At 37.0% G+C, this 12198-nt stretch overlaps 1 protein-coding gene across 1 annotated transcript; it reads left to right on the forward strand.

Annotated features, from left to right (window-relative positions):
* Positions 1 to 961: 961 nt before the first annotated feature.
* On the forward strand, positions 962 to 11938 carry LOC130082419 (uncharacterized). Its single transcript, XM_056247273.1, has 11 exons — positions 962 to 966; positions 1733 to 3153; positions 6739 to 7319; positions 7438 to 7505; positions 7587 to 7801; positions 7985 to 8235; positions 8324 to 8467; positions 10798 to 10957; positions 11214 to 11255; positions 11537 to 11572; positions 11673 to 11938. Exons 1-11 carry the CDS (start codon positions 962 to 964, stop codon positions 11936 to 11938), a joined length of 3189 nt encoding a protein of 1062 aa, XP_056103248.1.
* Positions 11939 to 12198: the final 260 nt, after the last annotated feature.

Below are 12198 nucleotides of genomic sequence, written 5' to 3' on the forward strand. Positions count from 1 at the left end.
CTGTGAGCGCCCTCATATGGACATAAGGATTGCAGAGTGGAACTGCAACCAGTTCAGACCCCGGAAGTTTAATGTGAGTGGGAGTTCTCCCCATATTAGACATTCTCTGTCTAAACTCTGTCCCAAATGGCACACTTTGGACTTGTGGACTTCCTCAGAGTCCACACTTTGGTGACGTCATGTAGTGCAGACTTATAGTACTTTCGCAAGGTTTCCTGGGTAGTTAAAGTGTGTGGAGCCTGCATCCATGTGGGCTTCGCGGAAGACCGCTTCAAGGGTACAAAGGGGGCGCTGCTGAGCACAGCAGCACACTTTCAGAGCGATAAAGTGATTAATGGGACGGCCTACGGACTCGTAGACTCAGCAAGCACGCGCAATTTAAGTCCAGGAGTCCGAAAGTCCACATGAAGTGCGCCATTTGGGACAGGGCCTTCCCGGTTGCCAAGCCCCACTGTTCTCAACTCCTCCCTACCGGTGGAGGCAAATTTCCTACATCTGTATGTCTGTCTGTGTAAAGGTTAATCTCACCGGTGTAGCAGTCGATTCTGTTCATCATGCGTAGCAGATGCATCAAAGCACAACTGGAAGTACGGAAAGCGTAGATAAAAATAAGCTAGATTGAAATGACAGTACAGGAAAAACTCGCTTAGCCTATAATAATAACTTTTTTTTGTTAAAAAAATAATACTTTTTTAACCTTTTGGCTTCCCCTACATCCAGTTGTGCTTCTTGTCGTATTCAATTCTGATGGTACGTATGTTAACCTGATGGTAAAGCGGCAACTACGCACGATTTGTAGTATAATTGCGTAAAGGGAACAGGAATTCCGGAAGGGAACAGAATCGACTGCTTCACCGGCCCTAAGCGGAACAAGCTTCGAACTTATTTGACAACACTTCACCAGAACGTCCTGCTCCATTTGTATTTTCATAATTTGATGCTTACTGAAGATGGCCACAAAATGAGGTGGGTTTGTTTGTTGGATTAATGTTGAGATAAATGTTTTAGGAATGGTATGCCTGGAAACAGCAGACACAAACCTGCGTCTTTGAAAATTAATTGTTAAACCTATGTTTTTTTAGACGAGCTCATGGTGTAATTATGAATGCTTTTAGATTTTTGTATATCCTGTAAGTGGTTATTGGCTGTTGTCTGCTACATGTCTATATTTCGTCACAGGCTGTTTTACTTTCGAATTTTGAATTTTATATATATATATATATATATATATTGTATGTATGTATATATATATATATATATATATATATATATATATATATATACACACACACACACCTATTTTATATATATAAACAATATTATTTAAACCATGCTCTATTATTGTGTGTTTGTGTTTAAATGTGGTGTCTTTCTGTGTGCATTCATGTAAATGTATCTGAAAAGAACTCCTCCCAGAAACTGGAAAAAAACAGCTCTTCATGTTTACAGCAGTGGAAGTTTCAGTTTATTTTACAGTAGCCTACGTGTTACAGTGCTCATACCTTAGAAAGTACTGGGTAATATAAGGTAACATTGGTTAAGGTTAGGTTAACTATTATTATTATTACACAGTAACACGGACACCTTAAAATAAAGTAACCAAAATTTCTTTAGTGCTTTAGTGTTTCACACCGTGTGCACACTGTGACATACTGCTACAAAACTACAGTACATGACTCATATAAATAGAGTTTGTTTAAGTCATTTGTCTCAGCTTTTCTTCTTTTTTCAGTCTTGAAGGTGTTTTAAAAACCAAACTGCTTCAGCAGGAGTGCCATTTTACTTGGTCTCTAAGAGAAGAAGACTTTGTTCTCTGTGATTTACTGAATCGTCTGGAGGAACAGATTCAGTTGGAGTTGGAATCTAACGAGGCGAGAGTAACACGATCTTACAGCAGCTTTGGATTTGTTCAGTATCTTTATGGCAACCATCAGGAAGCACTTGCAAATCTGCAGAAATCTGTGCAGCTCGCAAAGGAATACTACAAAGACAGTGATGAAGTTCTTATTGTTACCTATGGAGACCTTGCCTGGTTGCATTATCATATGAATGATTTTTCTACATCTCAAGAGTACTTGAGAGAGTTAGAGAGGATCCATAGAAAATGTTCTGAAGGATTCACTCATATTGTTGATGTACTTAGAGAAAAGGGTTGGGCTTTTCTTAAATTCTCTCACAAATACTACAATGCTGCAAAGGAATGCTTTAGACAGGCCCTTGAAAAGAACCCTGATGACAGTGATTTAAATACAGGCTATGCTATTGCCCTGTACCGCACGACCAATGAGACATCTGACCCTTCAGACTCGCCAACAATAAAACAGCTGGAAAGAGCTATAGAGCTTAATCCAGATGATGGTGTACTATTAGTGTTGCTAGCACTGAGAATGCTGCATAACAGAGATGATATGAAGATGCTCAAAACTGCACAGCTGAAAGTGATTATGGCTCTGGTGATGTCCCCTGAAAACCCCCATGTCACAAGATATGCAGCCAAATTTTTCCGCCAATTAGGAGACACGGACGCTGCAATTTCTCTACTGAAAGAAGCCCTGCAGGCTACCCCAAACTCAGCCTTTATACACCATCAGTTGGCTATGTGTTTCAAAAACAAAAAAATATTTCTGGAAAAGAAATATAGGACACCTGGTAAAAAGGAACTTGATGTTAAAGAGTCGTATGAAAAACAGCAATACCTGGAGAAGTGCATCTATCATCTGGACATGGCAGTTTCCCTAAAGCCCTCTTTCGTTATTGCCATGGCAGATTTAGCACTGCATTACGGACAACTGCACAGACGTGGCAGCTTAAAAGCTGAGAGACTGTTTGAAGAAGCATTTAAAAAGGCTAATGAAAAGCAACACCTACAGGCAGTCAATTGGTTTTATGGCCAATACCAGCTCTACACCAAAAGATCTGAAAAACTGGCCATCTATTATTTCATGCAAGGTCTGAGGCTGCAGCCGAATTCAGAGCAAGGCCGGTCGTGTGAGGAGAACCTGAAGAAGGTGATTGAACGTCGTATGAAAAGGGTGAAAAACCCGAAAGACAGCAAGGTGTGTGCTATACAAGGATTCATTCATGAAGTGAAGAATGAAAAACTCAAGGCCGAAGAGTTTTATGAGCGAGCCCTAATAAGTGGGCTTGATTTTGGTAAATATTTTATACGTTTATATCCTTTTTTTACATTAAGGAATTTGATTACATGAAATACACTGGTCTGTTAAAAGAAAACGGAAATCCCAAAGGTACTAGAATATACACATCTCATCTATCTATCTATCTATCTATCTATCTATCTATCTATCTATCTATCTATCTATCTATCTATCTATCTATCTATCTATATATATATATATATATATATATATATAAATATACACAAAATGAAGGCATATGACTTTAAATATCTAGTTTTCAATATTTCAGATAATCTTGGAGTTCAACTATTTAATAATGTATTACAGTTTTTTTCAATTGTTTACACGCAATTTTGAAAACCGGGTTCTTTTTTTCAAAATATAATCACAATTATCCAAACACCACACTCAATTTCATAATTCCTAGATTGTTTGCAAAATGACACACTTCTGTCAAAACATACACACTTCAGTCAAAAAATATACACATATTTGTGAAAATGCTATTAGTTTTCATTTAACCAACACAGTCCTCAATGATCAGACACTATTGCAGCCAGTTTCACACGGCTGTGATAAATAAAAAACACATTTGTAAAAAAATTTGTTTTTAGGAAATAGCATGTGCTAGATTTTTGGCCAGACATTGTTATGTAAGGGATCATTTAGATGAAAAAAAAAATAGTGACAAACCCACAACATTCTTCATGATTAGTTTGAGATATAGGGAGAATGTACACAAATAGGCCTACTATAAACTTGCCAAGCACTGCACAACACTGATTTCTGCAGACTCATATTTCAAGTATTTATTTACAGTATTTCTTACCATAATCAGTTACAGTAATAAACCAACCAAGAAATCAATGAAAAAAATAAAATCTGTAGACAAATAAAAATTACTGCATGAAGTACATACAGTTTGACTCTGTAGAAAAACTACTGTAAAAGCAAAAAGAATACTGTAACTATTCAGTTACAGTATCAACCAGAGATTTGGTTGATCTCTTTGTCCAGCTTCCATCAGTGTCAGTCTATGGTTGATAACATGATCAATAAGTGTTGCACGGATTTCTTGAGTCAAATTTGGTCCTCGTCTTCTTTGTTCAGGTTCTATCAACTCTTCAAGTCCTTCTCTATCTCTTCCTCTACCTAGGCCTCTTCCTCTATCTCCTTCTTCTCCTCTTCCTCTATCTCCTTCTTCTCCTCTTCCTCTACCTCCTTCTCCTCTTCCTCTACCTCCTTCACCTCTTCCTCTACCTCCTTCACCTCTTCCTCCACCTCCTCTTCCTCTACCTCCTTCTCCTCTTCCTCTACCTCCTTCTCCTCCTCCTCTACCTCCTTCACCTCTTCCTCTACCTCCTTCTCCTCTTCCTCTACCTCCTTCTCCTCTTCCTCTACCTCCTTCTCCTCTTCCTCTACCTCCTTCTCCTCTCTCTCTACCTCCTCCTCTTCCTCTACCTCCTTCACCTCTTCCTCTACCTCCTTCACCTCTTCCTCTACCTCCTTCACCTCTTCCTCTACCTCCTTCTCCTCCTCCTCTACCTCCTTCACCTCTTCCTCTACCTCCTTCTCCTCTTCCTCTACCTCCTTCACCTCTTCCTCTACCTCCTTCACCTCTTCCTCTACCTCCTTCTCCTCTTCCTCTACCTCCTTCACCTCTTCCTCTACCTCCTTCTCCTCTTCCTCTACCTCCTTCACCTCTTCCTCTACCTCCTTCTCCTCTTCCTCTACCTCCTTCTCCTCTTCCTCTACCTCCTTCTCCTCTTCCTCCTTCTCCTCTTCCTCTACCTCCTTCTCCTCTTCCTCTACCTCCTTCACCTCTTCCTCTACCTCCTTCTCCTCTTCCTCTACCTCCTTCTCCTTCACCTCTTCCTCTACCTCCTTCTCCTCCTCCTCTACCTCCTTCACCTCTTCCTCTACCTCCTTCACCTCTTCCTCTACCTCCTTCTCCTCTTCCTCTACCTCCTTCTCCTCTTCCTCTACCTCCTTCACCTCTTCCTCTACCTCCTTCTCCTCTTCCTCTACCTCCTTCATCTCCTCTTTGAGCTCCCCCTCTTATTCTCACTCTTCTTCTTCTTCTTCTAGCTCCTTCCATTTTTGTTGAAGACAGGTGAACTCACCTGCTGCCTTTTATAGCACACCTGAGTGCTGCGTTTTCAAATTAGCACATGTGTGCTTCCACACCTGGTGGATGTGCATATCCAATTCATTCATTAGTGTGGTCAATGGCAAACCGGGGCTTTGTAATGACAAGGAAGTAACCTCACAATCCTTAACTGTGTCTAAGGTGTGAAAATGTGTGTAGAGTTTTACAAATTACTGTGTGTAATGTTTTGCAAAAAGGGTGAAGCTGACAACGTGCTTACAATTGTGCAAATCTAGGCTGGTGTTTTTGCTCCTTGAGTGTAAGGTTTTGCTAATAGTGGGAAAGTTTTCATTTTAGTGTGTAAGCAATTGAAAAAAACTGTAATGGACTTAGAAATTATATTAGACATTTTTATATTTTATATTTAACAATATCATTACAACATTTCTTTCCTGTTGTCTCTGTAAAGCTGCATTGAAACAATCTGTATTGTAAAAAGCGCTTTATAAATAAAGGTGACTTGACATCTTGAACATTTATGTTAAAATTCTTATGATCCATAACCTATTGATTAAGAATGTTGTCAAGTGTTATAGGAATGTTTCAATTATTCCAAACCAACATTTTCACATTTCTTAAAGAAATGTGTAGGAGTTTTCCCAATTTTGGCTACCATGATCACATTTTTCCTGCTGTAAAGTGTTTGATTAGTTGTTGGCTTTCTGAACGAATGGCTTCTAAACCGAGATCTTCAGATGAAACGCTTAAAGCTTATAGTGTTATGTATATTGGAAAAAATAAATGGTTTAAACAAGTATTTTTGAATGTCCTGGAACATCACAACCTTTTGCTATTTATGTCAGGACTTTGACCTGGTGATACAACAATATAGAAACTCTTCTGTTACATCCATTTTTTGATCAATTATATGTGAAATTATTTCATAGACTACACCGTCTTTTGTGGAATTTACAATGCATCATTTATTGGTTCCTTGATGAATAAAGTTTAGTTGTGGTAATTTTTTAATACAAAACACAGCAGGCATTTACAAAATAATTAAACTGTTTTCTATTCTTCCATAAAATTTTGTCCAGGTCAAACCTAAACAAATGACTCTCTTTTAAAGAAGCCATTGTCCTGAATAATTTATGCTGCATAGGCCTATTTATTATTGCTAAATCAATTTATTCAAGATCTTTAAACATGATTGGACTGTGAAATATAAGATTTAAGATTACATATTAGTAGTCATTCATGCAAAAAGCAAAATAAGTATTTTCAAAGTAATAAAAAGTTGTCCGTGTTTTAGGAAAGCATTCAGTGTATGCAAATTGAATGTAATTTAGGCATTTACATTAACATTGTCATGTTTTATGATACCATCTGTAGTTTTTTGTCACTGGTCATATCTCCTATGTGGAATTAAAAGATTAATTTTCCCATTAAAAAAGCAAGTTAATTAAGCCTCAGTAACGTGTAATTTATACAAATGTTTGTTTGTCTTAGGTGAAAGCTGTCTTCTAACAGAGATGAGGATTTGGCTCATGAGTTTCAGTGAAACAGAAAAATCCATCCTAAACCGGATTTTTGATGGAGGAAGTTATGATGAAGTTGGCAGTGGTAGGCTTAAGAGTTTCAAAGGTTCAATGAACAAGAAGATTGTGCACTTGGTTGATATTGATATTTGCAATGCCAAGAGGATTCTTAGATGGGAAAATCTGACTCCTGGACCTCATGCCATTCTGCTTACATTTTCTCTGCATGATGGCCAATTCACAGACCAGACCAAAGAGATTCTTGAAACCTTAGAGTTTCTTAGAGAGAAATTTTGGAATCACGTTGTTGTAGTATTTATAGAGGGAGACTGTAGTATAAACGATTATACTGGATCTCAAAGAAGCGTATTGGAGTGGCTTCATGAAAAATGTGGACACAAAACCTACATCTGTGGCTCTGAACCAGAAACTGCAGAAAGGAGAGAACTTTCAGAGAGGATACGGAGGATGATCTGGAGAAATAATTCAATGCATCTGGTCTTACCAGAAATTTCAGATGGAGATTCTCAGTCACCTTCAGACATTTTGAGGGTAGGTCACAGATTAATTTATTTTAAGATGATCTTTGCGGATGCAAATGTGGTTTTATGACTTATTTGTAACTTACAAAACAATTAAAAAGCACTTAAGCACTTTTTATTTTTCACAGAAGCTAGATGTAAGAGATTATTACTTCACTCCTGAGGTCATCTTTCAGGAGGGGCAAAGTAAATACAGGTATCTGTACTATATCCGCAAACAGGTGAAGTAAGCTAGTGTATCCGTTTGCATTCATATTTGATATTTTCTTTGAAATAGGTTACAGAGCAGCCATGCAGGCTGGTTCCACTGTGAGTTTACAAAGCTTGGTTTTAACATGAAGGGGGAAGGGGAGGTGCTGTACAACACTGTTCTTCAGGATAGCGACTGTCCAGTCCCTGCCAACCATTACCAAGCAGGACCCCTGTATGATATCAAATGTGTTCAGGGTGAGCTGTCTCAACTCAGTCTACCTCACTGTGAGACCTCCATTGGTGAGTTGGCAATCTTATTAACATTATGAGAGATAATGAATGTAATCTGTGAATAATGCAAAGTCCAAAAAAATCTACTTTAAATGTATATAAATATAACACTAACTTGCGTACATATTTAAAAATTTACTAAATGTAAAAGACGTAGCAAAACATTTGAAATGTTTTCTTTAATTATTTCAGAGGATGCCTACCACTTCATGTCCGCTATACATTACTCTAATCAGATTGTTGATATTATGAAACCTCAGGATATCACAAGCACACATGTTACAGTGAGCATCCCAGGAACATCAAAGTTTTTACTTTTGAAAACACAAAACTGGTTTACGGATCATTGGTTTAAGATATGTGGCCAAGTGATGCTGTTCTACATAAAGAAAGTACATAAGCTGCATGTGTTTCTACAGCCACGCAATGTGGACCCCAGAGAAGTATGTTTAATGTGTTAATGTGTTCATTTATCACCTTATTTTGGCTGACTTTATAAACAAATTACATTTTCTCTGGGGTTTTTTTCAGGTGAGAAAATGTAATGAAGATTATACACCAATCCAGTCAGCTTGTGAATGCATGCTCACATATAACTGTGAATACAGCATGTCCTGTGATCCTGTTGAGGAACATGAACTTTCAGAGAGGCCAGTATCAATGATACAACCGTTGGTCAGTATGATTCCATGGTGAACGCTTTTTTTTCTCTTTTACATTTTCTAAGGAATCATGGGGGAATCATGTATCAAATAGTTTATATACAACCCCATTTCCAGAAAATTTTTGAGATTCTATAAAATGCATTAAAATCAAGAATCTGTGAATTCTTTGTCAATTCTCTTGAACCTTGTTCAAAGAAAATATTTCCAATGTTTTCACTGACCAACTTTATTGTATTTTGTAAATAGAAACACATTTTTGGCTACAACACACTCCAAAAAATATGGGTCAGAAGCTAAATAAAAGTGAAGAGATTAGAATATCCAAGTTAAACTGTTTTAAAACAGTCCAGTAATGATTGGGTAGGAGCATCTCAGTTTTGCAAGCAAAGATGGGTCATGGCTCTCACCACTTTGTGACAAATTTCATGAGAGAATTGTCAAACAATTCAAAAATCACATTTCTAAATGCATGTTAACAAAGAATGTAGGTCTTTCATATTGTCAAATATTTCAGGGAATCCAGAGATATACCAGTACATGTAGGGCAAGGCAGGAAACCTCTGTTGAATGTGTGTGACCTTCAAGCCCTCAGACGACATTACATGAGAAACCATCATGCTACTGTGTTAAATACAGCCAGATGTGCGCGGGAATACTTAGGAAAACCATGGTCACTTAAAGGGATATTTCACCCAAAAATGAAAATTCTGTCATTAATTACTCACCCTCATGTCGTTCCAAACCGGTGAGACTTTCGTTCATCTTCGGAACACAAATGAAGATATTTTTGATGAAATCTGAGAGCTTTCTGTCCCTCCATGACGCTTTAAAAAGTTCATAAAGAGATTGTAAAACTAATTCATATGAATCAAGCGGTTTAGTTCAATAAGTGACTCGATCACTTTATATGATCAACAGATTGAATTTAAGCTTTTATTCACATATAAACATTCCTCAACTAACACATCAGTTGTGATAAACAGAAGCTCAAGCATGTTCACTTGATGTGTGAGAACCAATGAGGTTCACTCTCGTGTTGTGCAGCACATTTGAGCTTCTGAAAGAGGTTTGTTCTTTTGTGTCAAGCAGGTTCGGTTGAGCTTCTGTTTATGTTTGCTGATCAATGTTTATATGTGAATAAAAACCTAAATTTAATCTTTATATGTGGCTTTATATTTATTATTACAACTACAACAGACCCTCAATATCCCCAAACCCTTGATTATTTCAGCAGCAATATTATGGACCTGTTAAATATCACTATAGTAGTAATGTCTGTGTTATGTAACATACATTGCCTTAATCAAAAATGTTCATTAACTGGAACATTGAGTGATAAATTGAGGGAAAAGTGATCATTTTGATAGAAAATAAATATTGTATTACTTATTGTATTTATAGGTATTAGAAGTGTGAAGGGGAGACAATTACATTTTAAAGTTGCACTAAGCGATGTCACACGTTTTTTAGGCCAAATTTTTTTTTGTCACATACAGCAAACATCTCCTCACTATCCCCTAACTGCCTGTCCCCTGAAAACACTGTAAAAAGACGCGGTCTACCCAGGCTCCACAAACGGCAACAAAAACAAACTGGGCTAACCCGCACCGTCCACGAAACATAACAAACTGTTCCAGCCAATAACCGACAAGAACTGTTTGGGGGGTTAGTGCGCGGATGAGGAGGAGGGAGGGTCTAGCTAGCCTCCGTTTTGTTTGACAATATTAGAACGTCAACAAGAAGTGACGTCACCCGACATCGCTTAGAGCACCTTTAAAGCATCCACGTGAAAACAAACCTGTAAAGAGACTGAGGATTTGAGTTCATTCTAGTGAATCATTTATGGGATATATCGTAAATTTAATCGGGACAGCAGACCACAAATGTTGTATTTTTTCATACTGTTACAGCGGTATACAAAGGAAAAAAGAAAACAATCAGGCAGAATAGAAATGCAGTGTCTGAAAAGAGCTCTTGCCATAGATATTCTTGTTATACCAAGTCACATTAAAATACCAAGCATTATGTTATTCTCTTGACGTCTTGAACATGAAGGACATTTGACATACTGACGGATAAGGATTATTTGTTACACGACCTTATGATTTGAAATAATTTATTTAGGTCTAATTTTAAGCCTTTAAGCAAATATCTCTACAAAAGGTATCTCTTAGAAATGACCACATGCTCCTGCTTTTTTAAGTTAAGACTGTCTATGTATTGTATTTCATTGATGTAATCAAATGATACAATTATCAGTATAACAATTAACAGGTTTTTGAGTCTTGTTACAGTGCCTTTTAACATTTAAACTCGTTTGACCTCTCTTTCCTTTGTAAGCGTACAAAGCTTCGTTACACTAAGCAGTGGAAACCTTTCTATCCAACATTCGATATAAAGTTACCAAATGGCGTGATGAATGTGGGATTATGCCTGAAAAAGAAAAAGCACAAGAATGGAGAGCTTAAAGTTGAATGGAGTCTTAACATACCACTGGCAGGTAAATAAGATGTTTCTTACTGGAAATGTAGAAGGGTTTAGGAAGTAAATAACTGACAGTAATGTCCATCAAAGCCATTGGATACTCTTTATGTGTTCAATATAGGCCTACATGCTAGACTGCAAAAATATGAGCACTGCACAATGTAAAATCTGCATGAATTGTTTAATGATTATACTCATCGTTTAAATCAAGGGATTTATAGTTAATCTCTAAAGAGTTTAAATGAAGACATTACCAACTTTTTATCTTACAGACTATACAGCAGAAACCAGCGGACTGACATCAACCGATGAGCGTAAGAACATACATTTAACACAACTGTTTTATTTACATTTGCTATTTTTTAGTAGTCCCACTTATAAAAGCAAGTCATTAATTCGAAACCTAATATTGTTTTCATTCGGTTTTTGAAAGTTTCATTTTCACACAAGCAGAAGTTTCAAAACTAAACCGTCAATGTAAAATCTGCATGAATTGTTTAATGATTATACTCATTGTTTAAATCAAGGGATTTATATTTACAGTTAATCTCTAAAGTGCTGAAAATGAAGACATTACCAACTTTTTATCTTACAGCAGAAAACAGCGGACTGAAGCTGTCACCCGATGAGCGTAAGCACATTAAAAAAAAACAGAACAAAATATTAACTTTATTCTATCTTACAATCATTTGAATATACTATATTATTAATGATTGTTGACTATTCTACAGGTGTTTCCTTTCTGAAAAGCAATAGAAAAACCCTCATCCAAAGGGTGGGAAATGTTAAAGCTATTATAGATGGCCTTGTTGGCATCATTGCAAGCGAACTATTAAGTGAAATCAAGGCAATGCCAACATCTCAAAGTAAAATGAGGAGCATCTTTGAGATCATAGAAAAACAAGGTTTTTCGTCACAACTGATATTTTTCAACTCGCTTTGTGAAGTCGAAAAGGCTCTAATAGAAGACATAAGACAGAGACCAGAAAACAACTAAAGCAACAAATGCATGTGAGATGAACAACAGACTGTAATAATTTATGTTCAAACTTCTGCTATAACATTTGTCAAAAAAAAAGTAATATTGTCATTGATCAGTGAACCTGACAGTCTTTTAATATTTTGGGGTGTAATGCTACTGCTTTAAAGGGATATTTCACCCAAAAATAGAAATTCTATCATCATTTACTCGCCCTCATGTAGTTCTAAACCTGTATGAGTTTCTTTGTTCTGCTGAACACAAAAGAAGATATTTTG

The sequence above is a fragment of the Rhinichthys klamathensis genome, unplaced genomic scaffold, assembly GCF_029890125.1.
Source record: "Rhinichthys klamathensis goyatoka isolate OS25496 unplaced genomic scaffold, OSU_Roscu_1.1 h1tg000046l_1, whole genome shotgun sequence".
Lineage (NCBI taxonomy): Eukaryota > Metazoa > Chordata > Actinopteri > Cypriniformes > Leuciscidae > Rhinichthys > Rhinichthys klamathensis.

What these genes read in the sequence shown, in the direction of transcription:
- LOC130082419 (XM_056247273.1), top strand. An exon ending in TCACTGTGAGACCTCCATTG is followed by an intron (nt 7,802 to 7,984) that starts GTGAGTTGGCAA and finishes TAATTATTTCAG; the next exon opens with AGGATGCCTACCACTTCATG. An exon ending in TCTTAACATACCACTGGCAG is followed by an intron (nt 10,958 to 11,213) that starts GTAAATAAGATG and finishes TTTATCTTACAG; the next exon opens with ACTATACAGCAGAAACCAGC.